This window comes from Anomaloglossus baeobatrachus, chromosome 11 (genome assembly GCF_048569485.1).
Source record: "Anomaloglossus baeobatrachus isolate aAnoBae1 chromosome 11, aAnoBae1.hap1, whole genome shotgun sequence".
NCBI lineage: Eukaryota > Metazoa > Chordata > Amphibia > Anura > Aromobatidae > Anomaloglossus > Anomaloglossus baeobatrachus.
In genome coordinates this window covers 195302645-195320043 of record NC_134363.1, presented here as the reverse complement: position 1 = coordinate 195320043, position 17399 = coordinate 195302645, and the positions used below count along the sequence as shown (strand labels likewise).

Below are 17399 nucleotides of genomic sequence, written 5' to 3'. Positions count from 1 at the left end.
ACCTGAATTCTGCGGCCCTGAACCTGTCTGTGTGGCCATTGAGTCCTGGATCCTAGCGTCTTCAGGATTATCTGGAAATGTTATTACCACCATGAGGCAGGCTAGAAAACCATCCTCCGCCAAGATCTACCACAGGACGTGGAAGATATTCTTATCTTGGTGCGCGGCTCAGGGAGTTCCTCCCTGGCCTTTTGCATTGCCTACTTTTCTTTCCTTCCTGCAATCCGGGTTGGAAAAAGGTTTGTCGCTCAGCTCCCTTAAAGGACAAGTCTCAGCGCTATCTGTATTTTTTCAGAAACGCCTAGCACGACTTACTCAGGTGCGCACGTTCCTGCAAGGAGTTGGTCATATCGTCCCTCCTTACAAGCGGCCGTTAGAGCCCTGGGATCTGAACAAGGTTCTAATTGCTCTCCAGAAGCCGCCTTTCGAGCCTATGAAGGATGTTTCCCTTTCTCGTCTTTCACAGAAAGTGGCTTTTCTAGTGGCGGTCACGTCTCTTCGGAGAGTGTCCGAGCTAGCGGCGCTCTCATGCAAATCTCCCTTCCTGGTGTTTCACCAGGACAAGGTGGTTCTACGTCCGGTTCCTGAGTTTCTCCCTAAGGTGGTATCCCCCTTTCATCTCAATCAGGATGTCACATTACCTTCCTTGTGTCCTCATCCAGTTCATCAATTTGAGAAAGGTTTGCATTTGTTGGATCTGGTCAGAGCACTCAGGATCTACATTTCCCGCACGGCGCCCTTACGCCGCTCGGATGCACTCTTTGTCCTTGTCGCTGGTCAGCGTAAAGGGTCGCAAGCTTCCAAATCCACCCTGGCTCGGTGGATCAAGGAACCAATTCTTGAAACCTACCGTTCTGCGGGGCTTCCGGTTCCTTCAGGGCTGAAGGCCCATTCTACCAGAGCCGTGGGTGCGTCCTGGGCATTACGGCACCAGGCTACGGCTCAGCAGGTGTGCCAGGCGGCTACCTGGTCGAGTCTGCACACCTTTACCAAGCATTATCAGGTGCATACCTACGCTTCGGCGGATGCCAGCCTAGGTAGACAAGTCCTTCAGGCGGCGGTTGCCCACCTGTAGGACAGGGCTGTTTGACGGCCTTATCACGAGGTATTCTTTTACCCACCCAGGGACTGCTTTTGGACGTCCCAATTGTCTGGGTCTCCCAATTAGGAGCGAAAAAGAAGAAGGGAATTTTGTTTACTTACCGTAAATTCCTTTTCTTCTAGCTCCAATTGGGAGACCCAGCACCCGCCCTGTTTTCTTAGGGATTTTTGGTTTTTTCGAGTACACATGTTGTTCATGTTGAATGGTTTCAGTTCTCCGATGTTTCTTCGGATTGAATTTGTCTTTAAACCTGTTATTGGCTTTCCTCCTTCTTGCTTTTGCACTAAAACTGAGGAGCCCGTGATCCCACGGGAGGGTGTATAGCCAGAAGGGGAGGGGCCTTACACTTTTAAGTGTAATACTTTGTGTGGCCTCCGGAGGCAGTAGCTATACACCCAATTGTCTGGGTCTCCCAATTGGAGCTAGAAGAAAAGGAATTTACGGTAAGTAAACAAAATTCCCTTCTTTTGCTTTATAAGATGCACTTTTGTGACCCCAAATTTTGGGGTAAAGTAGGGGGTGCATCTTATAATCTGAATATACTGATTATATTCCGCAGGGTCCAGGGGAGGTGGGGGCAGCTCTGGAGCAGTGCTGGAGGCTGAGGCAGGCTAGTAGAGGCTGGTGAAGGCTGCAGCAGGAGATTGGGAGATCTCCCGCTCATATAACATGCACTGCTGCTATCCATCACCGTGGTGCTGAAACGGGTTGGGGGAGCGGCGCATATATCTGCCTGCGCCCCCCTTTGATGACACATGCCCCCCACCGTGTTAGATATGGCCCCCATGCTGCTGCCCATAGTAAAATTAAACTCTTTACCTCCTCCAGCGTGTCTCCCCGGTGTCTCCCTCCTGCTGCTGTGATCAGGCACGCAGAGATGTCACTCTGCTGTGCCGATCACATGACCGGCACCGAGAACCAGGAAGTGCAGTAGCCCAGCAGCATGGAGGGCGACACGAGGGAGGACAGAGCTGGAGGAGGTAAGGAAAGAGTTTATTTTACTATAAGCAGCAGCATGGGGGCCGTGTGCCAGCCACAGGGGGCCGTGTGCCAGCACAAGGAGGCTATATTCAATATAAGGGGGCCATTTCCAGATTAAGGGGGCTAATTTTAGGATGGGGGGGGGCTATGAGGGACATATACCCTATATGATTTGTTAGACGGACACTGGCATTATAAGACGGATCCCATTTATTAAAAAAAAATTCTCTTGTCCTTCACCAAATTTGGGGGCGCGTCTTATAATCAGGTGCGTCTTATAAAGCAAAAAGTACTTTTCTTTTTTTTCTTTTTTTGTGTTTATGGTCGTCATCCCCAATTCTGCAAATTTCAGGAGGGGCACTCATCAGGGGTACCTGGGGAGGACCAGTTGGTCTCAGAATTATCTCACTCCTGTCCTGGGTATCTCTGGGGGAGGGAGTATCAGATCAGGGATGCTCATGAGCAGGGCCGGAAGAATACTTGAGCATCCCCACCTTTTTAGGGGTGTCTGAGACTAGGGATAACAGGACTCCTAGCTTGAGGGTCAGCTTAGGAGCCCCGGTTTCTTGCGATCCCCATAGTCATCATGACACTGCCTTTCCCCGGTTGATTAGCTGGTCTTGTGGCTGCCTCACTCCAGGTGAGTAACTTGTTGTGTGGCTGCTTCTCTCTGGTTAATTAGCTGGTTGTGTGGCTGCCTCACTCCTTTTGAGTTGTTGATTGTGTGGCTGCCTCTCTCCATTTGATTAGCTGGCCGTGTGACTGCCTCTTTCCGGTTGATGAGCTGGTCGTGTGGCTGCCTCTCTGGTTAATTAGCTGGTCGTCTGGCTACCTCTATTTGTTTGAGTAGCTGGTCATTTGGCTGTGTGTCATTGGTTAAGTAGCAGGTTGTGTGGTTGTCTCTCTCCAGTAGAGTAGCTGAGCATTTACCTCCATCTCTCCAGTAGAGTAGCTGGGCGTGAGGCTCCCTCTCTCCGGTTGAGTAGCTGGGCGTGCTCTCTCCGGTTGAGTAGCTGGGCGTGCTCTCTCCGGTTGAGTAGCTGGGCGTGCTCTCTCCGGTTGAGTAGCTGGGCGTGCTCTCTCCGGTTGAGTAGCTGGGCGTGCTCTCTCCGGTTGAGTAGCTGGGCGTGCTCTCTCCGGTTGAGTAGCTGGGCGTGCTCTCTCCGGTTGAGTAGCTGGGCGTGCTCTCTCCGGTTGAGTAGCTGGGCGTGCTCTCTCCGGTTGAGTAGCTGGGCGTGCTCTCTCCGGTTGAGTAGCTGGGCGTGTGGCTCCCTCTCTCCGGTTGAGTAGCTGGGCGTGTGGCTCCCTCTCTCCGGTTGAGTAGCTGGGCGTGCTCTCTCCGGTTGAGTAGCTGGGCGTGCTCTCTCCGGTTGAGTAGCTGGGCGTGCTCTCTCCGGTTGAGTAGCTGGGCGTGCTCTCTCCGGTTGAGTAGCTGGGCGTGCTCTCTCCGGTTGAGTAGCTGGGCGTGCTCTCTCCGGTTGAGTAGCTGGGCGTGCTCTCTCCGGTTGAGTAGCTGGGCGTGCTCTCTCCGGTTGAGTAGCTGGGCGTGCTCTCTCCGGTTGAGTAGCTGGGCGTGCTCTCTCCGGTTGAGTAGCTGGGCGTGCTCTCTCCGGTTGAGTAGCTGGGCGTGCTCTCTCCGGTTGAGTAGCTGGGCGTGCTCTCTCCGGTTGAGTAGCTGGGCGTGCTCTCTCCGGTTGAGTAGCTGGGCGTGCTCTCTCCGGTTGAGTAGCTGGGCGTGCTCTCTCCGGTTGAGTAGCTGGGCGTGCTCTCTCCGGTTGAGTAGCTGGGCGTGCTCTCTCCGGTTGAGTAGCTGGGCGTGCTCTCTCCGGTTGAGTAGCTGGGCGTGCTCTCTCCGGTTGAGTAGCTGGGCGTGCTCTCTCCGGTTGAGTAGCTGGGCGTGCTCTCTCCGGTTGAGTAGCTGGGCGTGCTCTCTCCGGTTGAGTAGCTGGGCGTGCTCTCTCCGGTTGAGTAGCTGGGCGTGCTCTCTCCGGTTGAGTAGCTGGGCGTGCTCTCTCCGGTTGAGTAGCTGGGCGTGCTCTCTCCGGTTGAGTAGCTGGGCGTGCTCTCTCCGGTTGAGTAGCTGGGCGTGCTCTCTCCGGTTGAGTAGCTGGGCGTGCTCTCTCCGGTTGAGTAGCTGGGCGTGCTCTCTCCGGTTGAGTAGCTGGGCGTGCTCTCTCCGGTTGAGTAGCTGGGCGTGCTCTCTCCGGTTGAGTAGCTGGGCGTGCTCTCTCCGGTTGAGTAGCTGGGCGTGCTCTCTCCGGTTGAGTAGCTGGGCGTGTGGCTCCCTCTCTCCGGTTGAGTAGCTGGGCGTGTGGCTCCCTCTCTCCGGTTGAGTAGCTGGGCGTGTGGCTCCCTCTCTCCGGTTGAGTAGCTGGGCGTGTGGCTCCCTCTCTCCGGTTGAGTAGATAGGCGTGTGGCTCCCTCTCTCCGGTTGAGTAGCTGGGAGTGTGGCTCCCTCTCTCCGGTTGAGTAGCTGGGCGTGTGGCTTCCTCTCTACGGTTGAGTAGATAGGCGTGTGGCTCCCTCTCTCCGGTTGAGTAGCTGGGCGTGTGGCGTGCTCTCTACGGTTGAGTAGCTGGGCGTGTGGCTCCCTCTCTCCGGTTGAGTGGCTGGGCGTGTGGCTCCCTCTCTCCGGTTGAGTGGCTGGGCGTGAGGCTCCCTCTCTCCGGTTGAGTGGCTGGGCGTGAGGTTCCCTCTCTCCGGTTGAGTAGATAGGCGTGTGGCTCCCTCTCTCTGGTTGAGTAGCTGGGCGTGTGGCTCCCTCTTTCCGGTTGAGTAGCTGGGCGTGTGGCTCCCTCTCTCCGGTTGAGTAGCTGGGCGTGTGGCTCCCTCTCTCCGGTTGAGTAGCTGGGCGTGTGGCTCCCTCTCTCCGGTTGAGTAGCTGGGCGTGTGGCTCCCTCTCTCCGGTTGAGTAGCTGGGCGTGTGGCTCCCTCTCTCCGGTTGAGTAGCTGGGCGTGTGGCTCCCTCTCTCCGGTTGAGTAGCTGGGCGTGTGGCTCCCTCTCTCCGGTTGAGTAGCTGGGCGTGTGGTTCCCTCTCTCCGGATGATTAGTTGGTCCTGTGGCTTCCTCTCCGGTTGAGTTGTTGGTTGTGCAGCTGTATTGTTGAGTCATTCTAGGTGTGCCTTGGTGACATGTCCACTATTCTGAGTCTTGGTCTCTCCTGATGCTGCTATGGATTGGTTCTGGTGACTGTGGGGTTGGGGTGGTGTGCACTGCATGCAGCGGCTGCGTTGATATTGCAGTATTAGTGCCATATTGTTGGATTTGGAGGTGTGAAAACATGAAGAGTAATGCGGATTCCTGTGTGAGCGTGGATTTGGCTGCAGCTCTGCATCAATGTCAGTCCTGTAGCCTTTGTAATTACTCCAGCTGTTTCGTTTTAATCTTCTGCCTCTCCCGTCAATAAAGCCTCAGAGCAGATGGTTTGCTATTGATTATCTCAGCTGCAGTGCTCGCCAGTGACCGCACCACTGGATGACGCGTCTGATGGCGGCGGTGGTGGTGGCATCTGAAGGTGACCCAGGCTTCCATGTCTGAGGCCTCACAGGTGCGTTCCGTATAACCATGCGGTAGACGCGCTGTCCTGGACAGGTTCTTCTCTGTTGTCGGTTTTTGAATGTTAGTGGCTTTTGTGTTCTTTGGTGGCGTGTTCGGAGGGAATATGTTGTGTGTCAGATCTTGGATCCATCAGGAGCTTCATGATAACCGCAGTATAGACTGCTGCCCGGACCTCGTATATTAGGGTGCGTACCCGGACCTCGTATATTGGGGTGCGTGCCCGGACCTCGTATATTGGGGTGCGTGCCCGGACCTCGTATATTGGGGTGCGTGTCCGGACCTCGTATATTGGGGTGCGTGCCCGGACCTCGTATATTGGGGTGCGTGCCCGGACCTCGTATATTGGGGTGCGTGCCCGGACCTCGTATATTGGGGTGCGTGTCCGGACCTCGTATATTGGGGTGCGTGCCCGGACCTCGTATATTGGGGTGCGTGCCCGGACCTCGTATATTGGGGTGCGTGCCCGGACCTCGTATATTGGGGTGCGTGCCCGGACCTCGTATATTGGGGTGCGTGCCCGGACCTCGTATATTGGGGTGCGTGCCCGGACCTCGTATATTGGGGTGCGTGCCCGGACCTCGTATATTGGGGTGCGTGCCCGGACCTCGTATATTGGGGTGCGTGCCCGGACCTCGTATATTGGGGTGCGTGCCCGGACCTCGTATATTGGGGTGCGTGCCCGGACCTCGTATATTGGGGTGCGTGCCCGGACCTCGTATATTGGGGTGCGTGCCCGGACCTCGTATATTGGGGTGCGTGCCCGGACCTCGTATATTGGGGTGCGTGCCCGGACCTCGTATATTGGGGTGCGTGCCCGGACCTCGTATATTGGGGTGCGTGCCCGGACCTCGTATATTGGGGTGCGTGCCCGGACCTCGTATATCGGGGTGCGTGCCCGGACCTCGTATATCGGGGTGCGTGCCCGGACCTCGTATATTGGGGTGCGTGCCCGGACCTCGTATATTGCGGTGCGTGCCCACGATCGGGCTTCTCAGCGTTTTGAACGGAGAGTGTTTTTGATGTGTCCAAAACGCTGCGATGTACAGCACAAGCACAGTAGAGGCATTTCTAGAAATCTCCTGCCCACTGTGCTTGCTTTTCCCGCAGCAAAAACTGACTTGTGGTGCGGCGTCCTGAGCCACAACATGTCAATTATTTGCTGCAGAGACACGAGTGTTCTCCACGGGGAAAACGCAGTGGGAGACTGCAACTGCCCGAGCCCAGATCGTGGGCACAAGCAGCTGTGGTCTCCTGAGGAGAAGACTCTGGGCCCTGCAGGTCAGGATGTGGCGGGTCTGGGATGTGGCGGGTCTGGGATGTGGCGGGTCTGGAATGTGGCGGGTCTGGGATGCGGCGGGTCTGGGACGCAGGAGGTCAGGACGCAGCGGGTCCTGATCGTGTGCACATACCCGAATTGCTTTGAGGTTCCTATTTACGCCACTCTTGACAGTAATTGAACTTAGGCTATGTTCACACAGGGCGTTATTTTATAGTGGACGTCTCCTGGGGTCTCTTGGGGGTTTTCTGCAGGTTTGGTTTTTAATACAGATAATAAGCTGCACACAAACCACTAAAGAAATATAAACCTGACAAATGGTAAAGCATCACTGCTATAGGGATACTGTGAACAATGAAAAACATATTTAGCTATCTGGAAAAAATGAAATACATAAAAATGGTATTAGAGATTACCTTGTCGCTGGTGTTGGGCTCATTTGCATTGATCAATACATTTGCTAAATATCTCTACTACTCGTTTTACAATAACATGTTATATCTTGTATACAGTGCGGTGTGGCTGTGGTCAGTGGTATATAGTGCGGTGTGGCTGGGGTCAGTGGTATATAGTGCGGTGTGGCTGGGGTCAGTGGTATATAGTGCGGTGTGGCTGCGGTCAGTGGTATATAGTGCGGTGTGGCTGGGGTCAGTGGTATATAGTGCGGTGTGGCTGCGGTCAGTGCTATATAGTGCGGTGTGGCTGGGTCAGTGGTATATAGTGCGGTGTGGCTGGCTCAGTGGTATATAGTGCGGTGTGGCTGGGGTCAGTGGTATATAGTGCGGTGTGGCTGGCTCAGTGGTATATAGTGCGGTGTGGCTGGGTCAGTGGTATATAGTGCGGTGTGGCTGGGTCAGTGGTATATAGTGCGGTGTGGCTGGGGTCAGTGGTATATAGTGCGGTGTGGCTGGGGTCAGTGCTATATAGTGCGGTATGGCTGGGGTCAGTGGTATATAGTGCGGTGTGGCTGGGGTCAGTGGTATATAGTGCGGTGTGGCTGCGGTCAGTGCTATATAGTGTGGTGTGGCTGGGTCAGTGGTATATAGTGCGGTGTGGCTGGGTCAGTGCTATATAGTGTGGTGTGGCTGGGGTCAGTGGTATATAGTGCGGTGTGGCTGGGTCAGTGGTATATAGTGCGGTGTGGCTGGGTCAGTGGTATATAGTGCAGTGTGGCTGGGTCAGTGGTATATAGTGCAGTGTGGCTGGGTCAGTGCTATATAGTGCAGTGTGGCTGGGTCAGTGCTATATAGTGCAGTGTGGCTGGGTCAGTGCTATATAGTGCAGTGTGGCTGGGTCAGTGCTATATAGTGTGGTGTGGCTGGGTCAGTGCTATATAGTGCGGTGTGGCTGGGTCAGTGCTATATAGTGCAGTGTGGCTGGGTCAGTGCTATATAGTGCGGTGTGGCTGGGTCAGTGCTAAATTGTGGTGTGGCTGGGTCAGTGGTATATAGTGCGGTGTGGCTGGGTCAGTGCTATATAGTGCGGTGTGGCTGGGTCAGTGGTATATAGTGCGGTGTGGCTGGGTCAGTGCTAAATTGTGGTGTGGCTGGGTCAGTGGTATATAGTGCGGTGTTACTGGGTCAGTGCTAAATTGTGGTGTGGCGGGGTCAGTGGTATATAGTGCGGTGTGGCTGCGGTCAGTGGTATATAGTGCAGTGTGGCTGGGTCAGTGCTATATAGTGCAGTGTGGCTGGGTCAGTGGTATATAGTGCGGTGTGGCTGGGTCAGTGCTAAATTGTGGTGTGGCTGGGTCAGTGGTATATAGTGCGGTGTGGCGGGGTTCAGTGGTATATAGTGCGGTGTGGCTGGGGTCAGTGGTATATAGTGCGGTGTGGCTGGGTCAGTGGTATATAGTGCGGTGTGGGCTGGGTCAGTGGTATATAGTGCGGTGTGGCTGGGTCAGTGGTATATAGTGCGGTGTGGCTGGGGTCAGTGGTATATAGTGCGGTGTGGCTGGGGTCAGTGGTATATAGTGCAGTGTGGCTGGGTCAGTGGTATATAGTGCGGTGTGGCTGGGGTCAGTGGTATATAGTGCAGTGTGGCTGGGTCAGTGGTATATAGTGCGGTGTGGCTGGGGTCAGTGGTATATAGTGCGGTGTGGCTGGGGTCAGTGGTATATAGTGCGGTGTGGCTGGGTCAGTCCGGTCATGTTCTGGGATATTCTTATCTCTGCAGAACCTCCTGACAAAGCAGCAGTCTTCAGTGTCCATTCTTGTGATTGGCCGAATCCCGGCCCTTATTTATTAGCTCTTTCTTACAAGATTTGGTGCTTAGTTGTAGATTCTTGGCCTGGTGGAGCGGGCGTTGTGCTTGGCTGGAGGGGTGTGTTGACCTATTCTTGGCCTGGTGGAGCGGGCGTTGTGCTTGGCTGGAGGGGTGTGTTGACCTATTCTTGCCTGGTGGAGCGGGCGTTGTGCTTGGTTGGAGGGGTGTGTTGACTATTCTTGGCCTGGTGGAGCGGGCGTTGTGCTTGGCTGGAGGGGTGTGTTGACTATTCTTGGCCTGGTGGAGCGGGGCGTTGTGCTTGGCTGGAGGGGTGTGTTGACTATTATTGGCCTGGTGGAGCGGGCGTTGTGCTTGGCTGGAGGGGGTGTGTTGACTATTATTGGCCTGGTGGAGCGGGCGTTGTGCTTGGCTGGAGGGGTGTGTTGACTATTATTGGCCTGGTGGAGCGGGCGTTGTGCTTGGCTGGAGGGGTGTGTTGACTATTCTTGGCCTGGTGGAGCGGTCGTTGTGCTTGGCTGGAGGGGTGTGTTGACTATTATTGGCCTGGTGGGAGCGGGCGTTGTGCTTGGCTGGAGGGGTGTGTTGACTATTATTGGCCTGGTGGAGCGGTCGTTGTGCTTGGCTGGAGGGGTGTGTTGACTATTCTTGGCCTGGTGGAGCGGTCGTTGTGCTTGGCTGGAGGGGTGTGTTGACTATTCTTGGCCTGGTGGAGCAGTCGTTGTGCTTGGCTGGAGGGGGTGTGTGTTGACTATTCTTGGCCTGGTGGAGTGCTTGTTTTGTGGTGTCCTGTAATATGGGGTCTCGTCTGTATGCAGGGCCTCGTCTGTATGTGGGGCCTCGTCTGTATGTGGGGCCTCGTCTGTATGTGGGGCCTCGTCTGTATGTGGGGCCTCGTCTGTATGTGGGGCCTCGTCTGTATGTGGGGCCTCGTCTGTATGTGGGGCCTCGTCTGTATGTGGGGCCTCGTCTGTATGTGGGGCCTCGTCTGTATGTGGGGCCTCGTCTGTATGTGGGGGCCTCGTCTGTATGTGGGGCCTCGTCTGTATGTGGGGCCTCGTCTGTATGTGGGGCCTCGTCTGTATGTGGGGCCTCGTCTGTATGTGGGGCCTCGTCTGTATGTGGGGCCTCGTCTGTATGTGGGGCCTCGTCTGTATGTGGGGCCTCGTCTGTATGTGGGGCCTCGTCTGTATGTGGGGCCTCGTCTGTATGTGGGGCCTCGTCTGTATGTGGGGCCTCGTCTGTATGTGGGGCCTCGTCTGTATGTGGGGGCCTCGTCTGTATGTGGGGCCTCGTCTGTATGTGGGGCCTCGTCTGTATGGGGGCCCCGTCTGTATGTGGGGCCTCGTCTGTATGTGGGGCCTCGTTGTTGGGCCGCTTCGGCGTGTGCAGGGTTAACGCTCCCGGTCCTGGTTTTCTGCTGATCTGAGCTCTTGTAAATCCACATGGAAACCGATCACCCAGAACATGAAGTGCTGACATCCGCTGCTCCTCATCCTCCTCCTCCTCCCGCCTCACCCTGGTCTCCTGTCACCAGGTCCTCGGGAGACCGGCACACAGCACTGCCTGCGACTCCCCATCTGCCAGAGGCTCCTGTGCCGGGGCCCGACACTGCAACGGCTCTGATCCGGCTCCACGGGGCCCGGCACTGCACGGCTCTGATCCGGCTCCACGGGGCCCCAGCACTGCGTGGCTCTGATCCGGCCCCACGGGGCCCGGCACTGCGCTCCTGCGCGGCTGTCACCCTCACACCTATATTTTGCACTCCACCGCTCCTTGTTGCGGTGTGTCTTCCTGCTTCTCACGTGGTTTCTGTGGTTTGTGTTTTGCAGTTCCCCCTACAATAGTGGAGATCTCATCGAATATCGTGGTGAATGAAGGGAATAATGTCAGCCTGAGCTGCATCGCCACCGGGAGGCCGGAGCCCGTGGTGAACTGGAGATACCTGTCTCCTAAAGGTAAGTGGCTCCTCTCCACTCCAAGCACACAGCAGGGTCAGAGTGTGGCGGGGGGGGGGGGGGTCAGAGTGTGGCGGGGGGGGTGTCAGAGTGTGGCGGGGGGGGGGTCAGAGTGTGGCGGGGGGGGGGGGGGTCAGAGTGTGGCGGGGGGGGGAGGGGGTCAGAGTGTGGCGGGGGAGGGGGTCAGAGTGTGGCGGGGGAGGGGGTCAGAGTGTGGCGGGGGAGGGGGTCAGAGTGTGGCGGGGGAGGGGGTCAGAGTGTGGCGGGGGAGGGGGTCAGAGTGTGGCGGGGGAGGGGGTCAGAGTGTGGCGGGGGGGGGCAAGAGTGTGGCGGGGGGGCGCCAGAGTGTGGGCCTGTCCTGGACCCAGCACTGAGGTAGTTCTATTAATTAAGAGTAGAGGGAACCTCTAAGTGATGATCTGCGGGTCTCCTCCATCGCTTCTACTCAGTGCCCGGCCTGACGTCCCCCCCGCTCCCTCAGACACGTCCGGATCTGAGCTGAACGGCTCTTTTTCTGTGTGGTTGTATTACGCTGTCCTGGTTTATATATATGTGTGTGTATGTATGTATTTTCTGTATATATCTGCTTATTGTTGAGTGATTGTCGGACGCTCGCACATTCTGCGCTTTTTTTCTTTCTTTGAGTTGTCTCCTTACATTGTAGGAATTATTCTGCCCCAGAAACACTGAGATAATTACCAGCACCTCTGTATCCACGTCTTCGGTAATTGGACCATTGGCTACAAAGCAGCGTAGCCAATTTATCCGGTAGCCTTCCGATGGACCCGGATCCTGACACCTGATGGCTCCACCTGAGGTGCAGGGGTCTAGTCCCGGCTCCTGGCTCCTGATGGCTCCACCTGAGATGCAGGGGTCTAGTCCCGGCTGCTGACACCTGATGGCGCCATCTGAGATGCAGGGGTCTAGACCCAGCTGATGGCTCCATCTGAGATGCAGGGGTCTGGACCCGGCTTTTGACACCTGATGGCTCCATCTGAGATGCAGGGGTCTAGACCCGGCTCCTGGCTCCTGATGGCTCCATCTGCGATGCAGGGGTCTAGACCCGGGTCCTGACACCTGATGGCTCCATCTGCGATGCAGGGGTCTAGACCCGGCTCCTGACACCTGATGGCTCCACCCGAGATGCAGGGGGTCTAGACCCGGCTCCTGACACCTGATGGCTCCACCCGAGATGCAGGGGTCTAGACCCGGCTCCTGACACCTGATGGCTCCACCCGAGATGCAGGGGTTTAGACCCGGCTCCTGACACCTGATGGCTCCACCCGAGATGCAGGAGTTTAGACCCCGGCTCCTGGCTCCTGATGGCTCCACCCGAGATGCAGGGGGTCTAGACCCGGCTCCTGGCTCCTGATGGCTCCACCCGAGATGCAGGGGTCTAGACCCGGCTCCTGGCTCCTGATGGCTCCACCCGAGATGCAGGGGTCTAGACCCGGCTCCTGGCACCTGATGGCTCCACCTGAGATGCAGGGGTCTAGACCCGGCTCCGCCTCCAGCCTTTTCTCCGGTTTTGCGGCTCGGCCTCCAGCCTTTTCTCCGGTTTTGCGGCTCAACCTCCAGCCTATGCTCCGGTTTTGCAGCTCGGCCTCCCAGCCTTTTCTCCGGTTTTGCGGCTCGGCCTCCCAGCCTTTTCTCCGGTTTTGCGGCTCGGCCTCCAGCTTTTTCTCCAGTTTTGCGCTCGGCCTCCAGCCTATGCTCCGTTTTTGCGGCTCGGCCTCCAGCCTTTGCTCCGGTTTTGCGGCTCGGCCTCCAGCCTTTGCTCGGTTTTGCGGCTCGGCCTCCAGCCTTTGCTCCGGTTTTGCGGCTCGGCCTCCAGCCTTTGCTCCGGTTTTGCGGCTCGGCCTCCAGCCTTTGCTCCGGTTTTGCGGCTCGGCCTCCAGCCTTTGCTCCGGTTTTGCGGCTCGGCCTCCAGCCTTTGCTCCGGTTTTGCGGCTCGGCCTCCAGCCTTTGCTCCGGTTTTGCGGCTCGGCCTCCAGCCTTTGCTCCGGTTTTGCGGCTCGGCCTCCAGCCTTTGCTCCGGTTTGCGGCTCGGCCTCCAGCCTTTGCTCCGGTTTTGCGGCTCGGCCTCCAGCCTTTGCTCCGGTTTTGCGGCTCGGCCTCCAGCCTTTGCTCCGGTTTTGCGGCTCGGCCCCCAGCCTATGCTCCGGTTTTTGCGGCTCGGCCCCCAGCCTATGCTCCGGTTTTGCGGCTCGGCCTCCAGCCTATGCTCCGGTGTTGCGGCTCGGCCCTCCAGCCTATGCTCCGGTTTTGCGGCTCGGCCTCCAGCCTATGCTCCGATGTTGCGTTTCGGCCTCCAGCCTATGCTCCGGTGTTGCGGCTCGGCCTCCTTCTTACGGTGAATATGGAGGAGCTCGGAGGAGATGTGATCTCGGCTTCTGTCTGGTCCTCTTTTCTCCTTACACACGGTAATGTCCGGCGCAGCCCTCTGTGATATCTGAGGGTGTCAGGCAAGGTCTTCCCTTATACATTGCATATTCCATACCTGCCGTCCTTCTATATACCAGTATCCGTCACACGAGGGAATTCCAGAGCCGCCATTGTGTCCCCGCTACATGGCGGATTGCGGGGTAAACATCGGGCGCACCAGCACCGCCCCCTCCAGGGGAATTTACACCCATTTTATACTTACAATGGGAGAATATATAACACAATCCCTCCACATCTTTACAAAAAGAAAATGCATAAACATATTATTGTGTGTAGGAGGATACGCTGTATCCTGCACCTTCAGAGAATATCCCACGAGATGATGAATATTAGATCCAATCAATATATACACAGTCCATCAGAACTGTAGGATCCAGCGATTCTGGACAGAAACCCCATTAATGGCTGCGGTGTCCGCCAGTCCCACCTGTTCACGGGAAGAAACCTTCTCCATTACATAGAAAGTGAAGCCGGACAAATCCGCGTCGTGAGCGGTGACAGTGTCGCACCGCCCGAGTGTGAACTGCGCCTATTACTGATGGAGCAATGTGCTCAGCCACAGGGCTTTATCTAGTGAGCAGTCATCCTATAAATCTAACAGATCCGGCACTCACTACAGTTCTGGATCTTGTTTTCTACTTGCGGATCTAGTTGTCTTCTTCTGGATGCAGTTCTGGATGTCGTTTTCTATTTGTGAATCTAGTTCTGGCTCTAGTTCTCTACTTGTGGCTCTAGATCTCTACTTGTGTCTCTAGTTCTCTAATTGTGGATCTAGTTCTGGCTCTAGTTCTCTTACTTGTGGCTCTAGTTCGGTCTCTAGTTCTCTACTTGTGGCTCTAGATCTCTACTTGTGTCTCTAGTTCTCTAATTGTGGATCTAGTTCTGGCTCTAGTTCTCTACTTGTGGCTCTAGTTCGGTCTCTAGTTCTCTAATTGTGGCTCTAGTTCTGGCTGTAGTTCTCTTACTTGTGCTCTAGTTCGGTCTCTAGTTCTCTACTTGTGGCTCTAGTTCGGTCTCTAGTTCTCTACTTGTGGCTCTAGTTCGGTCTCTAGTTCTCTACTTGTGGCTCTAGTTCGGTCTCTAGTTCTCTAATTGTGGCTCTAGTTCTGGCTCTAGTTCTCTACTTGTGGCTCTAGTTCGGTCTCTAGTTCTCTACTTGTGGCTCTAGTTCGGTCTCTAGTTCTCTACTTGTGTCTCTAGTTCTGGCTCTAGTTCTGAATCTGTTTTCCACGCTCCCTTTTCATGGTGTCTGTCAGCTGATGGCCATGCTCCCTATGGATTATCTCTACATTACCCATGGAAGGTTCTCAGTTCTTCCAAGGAGCCGGGCTTTCTCTGCTGTAGACACCATAGATCGGGCGCACATCCTGGACTCCACTTTTTGGGCGCACATTCTGGACTCCACTTTTTGAGCGCGGTGTGCTTCGTTGTGCTCCTTATTTAGGTCTACACCATGGACTGTCTTTTAGGTTAACCAGGTTCACCAAATACTCCCAACTGTAGAAAGAAGAGACACCCTGTGGCGGTGACACATGCACCCTGGACAAAAGAGCGCGTATCGCTCCATAGACCATGAGTTTGGGCACCATAATACCTGCAATACCAAGATCGCTCCTCACCCACCTACCACCATGGTTGCGGCACACACGCGGGAGCGAGCTTGCTGTATGGTGGCGGCGCACACCAGTGGCGTCTCCCTTCCATGTTCCATCCCCCCTTTCCCCTTTCCCCTCTCCTCTGGGCTCCCTCCTCCTTTCCTCCTCCCCTGGGCGCCCTCCTCCTTTCCCTCTCCCCTGGGCGCCCTCCTCCTTTCCCTCTCCCCTGGGCGCCCTCCTCCTTTCCCTCTCCACTGGGCGCCCTCCTCCTTTCCCTCTCTGCTGGGCGCCCTCCTCCTTTCCCTCTCCCCTGGGCGCCCTCCTCATTTCCCCCTCCTTTCCTCCTCCTTTCCCTCTCCCCTGGGCGCCCCTCCTCCTTTTCCCCTCCCATGGGCGCCCTCCTCCTTTCCCCCCTCCTTTCCCCCCTCCTTTCCTCCTCCTTTCCTCCTCCTTTCCCCCTCCTTTCCCCCTCCTTTCCCTCTCCACTGGGCGCCCTCCTCCTTTCCCCCTCCTTTCCTCCTCCTTTCCCCCTCCTTTCCTCCTCCTTTCCCTCTCCACTGGGCGCCCTCCTCCTTTCCCTCTCCACTGGGCGCCCTCCTCCTTTCCCTCTCCCCTGGGCGCCCTCCTCCTTTCCCTCTCCACTGGGCGCCCTCCTCCTTTCCCTCTCTGCTGGGCGCCCTCCTCCTTTCCCTCTCCCTGGGCGCCCTCCTCATTTCCCCCTCCTTTCCTCCTCCTTTCCCTCTCCCCTGGGCGCCCTCCTCCTTTTCCCCTCCCATGGGCGCCCTCCTCCTTTCCCCCTCCTTTCCCCCTCCTTTCCTCCTCCTTTCCTCCTCCTTTCCCCCTCCTTTCCCCCTCCTTTCCCTCTCCACTGGGCGCCCTCCTCCTTTCCCCCTCCTTTCCTCCTCCTTTCCCCCTCCTTTCCTCCTCCTTTCCCTCTCCACTGGGCGCCCTCCTCCTTTCCCTCTCCACTGGGCGCCCTCCTCCTTCCCCTCCTTTCCCCCTCCTTTCCCCCTCCTTTCCCCCTCCTTTCCCCCTCCTTTCCCCTCCTTTCCCCCTCCTTTCCCCCTCCTTTCCCCCTCCTTTCCCCTCCTTTCCCCCTCCTTTCCCCCTCCTTTCCCCCTCCTTTCCCCCTCCTTTCCCCCTCCTTTCCCCTCCTTTCCCCTCCTTTCCCCCTCCTTTCCCCCTCCTTTCCCCCTCCTTTCCCCCTCCTTTCCCCCTCCTTTCCCCCCTCCTTTCCCCCTCCTTTCCCCCTCCTTTCCCCTCCTTTCCCCCTCCTCCTTTCCCCCTCCTTTCCCCCTCCTTTCCCCCTCCTTTCCCCCTCCTTTCCCCCTCCTTTCCCCCTCCTTTCCCCCTCCTTTCCCCTCCTTTCCCCCTCCTTTCCCCTCCTTTCCCCTCCTTTCCCCCTCCTTTCCCCCTCCTTTCCCCCTCCTTTCCCCCTCCTTTCCCCCTCCTTTCCCCCTCCTTTCCCCCTCCTTTCCCCCTCCTTTCCCCCTCCTTTCCCCCTCCTTTCCCCCTCCTTTCCCCCTCCTTTCCCCCTCCTTTCCCCCTCCTTTCCCCCTCCTTTCCCCCTCCTTTCCCCCTCCTTTCCCCCTCCTTTCCCCCTCCTTTCCCCCTCCTTTCCCCCTCCTTTCCCCCTCCTTTCCCCTCCTTCCCCTCCTTTCCCCCTCCTTTCCCCCTCCTTTCCCCCTCCTTTCCCCCTCCTTTCCCCCCTCCTTTCCCCCTCCTTTCCCCCCTCCTTTCCCCCTCCTTTCCCCCTCCTTTCCCCCTCCTTTCCCCCTCCTTTCCCCCTCCCCTGGGCGCCCTCCTTTCTCCCTCCTTTCCCTCTCCACTGGGCGCCCTCCTCCTTTCCCCCTCCTTTTCTCCTCCTTTCCCTCTCCCCTGGGCGCCCTCCTCCTTTCCCCTCCCCTGGGCGCCCTCCTCCTTTCCCCCCTCCCTTTCCCCCTCCTTTCCTCCTCCTTTCCCTCTCCACTGGGCGCCCCTCCTCCTTTCCCCCTCCCCTGGGCGCCCTCCTCCTTTCCCCCCTCCTTTTCTCCTTCTTTCCCCCTCCCTGGGCGCCCTCCTTTCCCCCTCCTTTTCTCCTTCTTTCCCCCTCCCTGGGCGCCCTCCTTTCCCCCCTCCTTTCCTCCTCCTTTCCCTCTCCACTGGGCGCCCCTCCTCCTTTCCCCCTCCCCTGGGCGCCCTTCCTCCTTTCCCTCTCCACTGGGTGCCCTCCTCCTTTCCTCTCCTTCCTCCTCCTTTCCCTCTCCCCTGGGCGCCCTCC

General features: G+C 57.0%; 1 protein-coding gene across 1 annotated transcript in view; it reads left to right on the top strand.

Moving 5' to 3' along the window:
- The window catches only part of LOC142255926 (neurotrimin-like), a 99086-nt gene that overhangs the window by 15757 nt on the left and 65930 nt on the right, over nucleotides 1-17399 (top strand). Inside the window, exon 3 of the mRNA XM_075327373.1 lies at nucleotides 10974-11099. Coding sequence (XP_075183488.1) covers nucleotides 10974-11099 — 126 coding nt within the window. The remainder of the gene's footprint in view (nucleotides 1-10973; nucleotides 11100-17399) is intronic.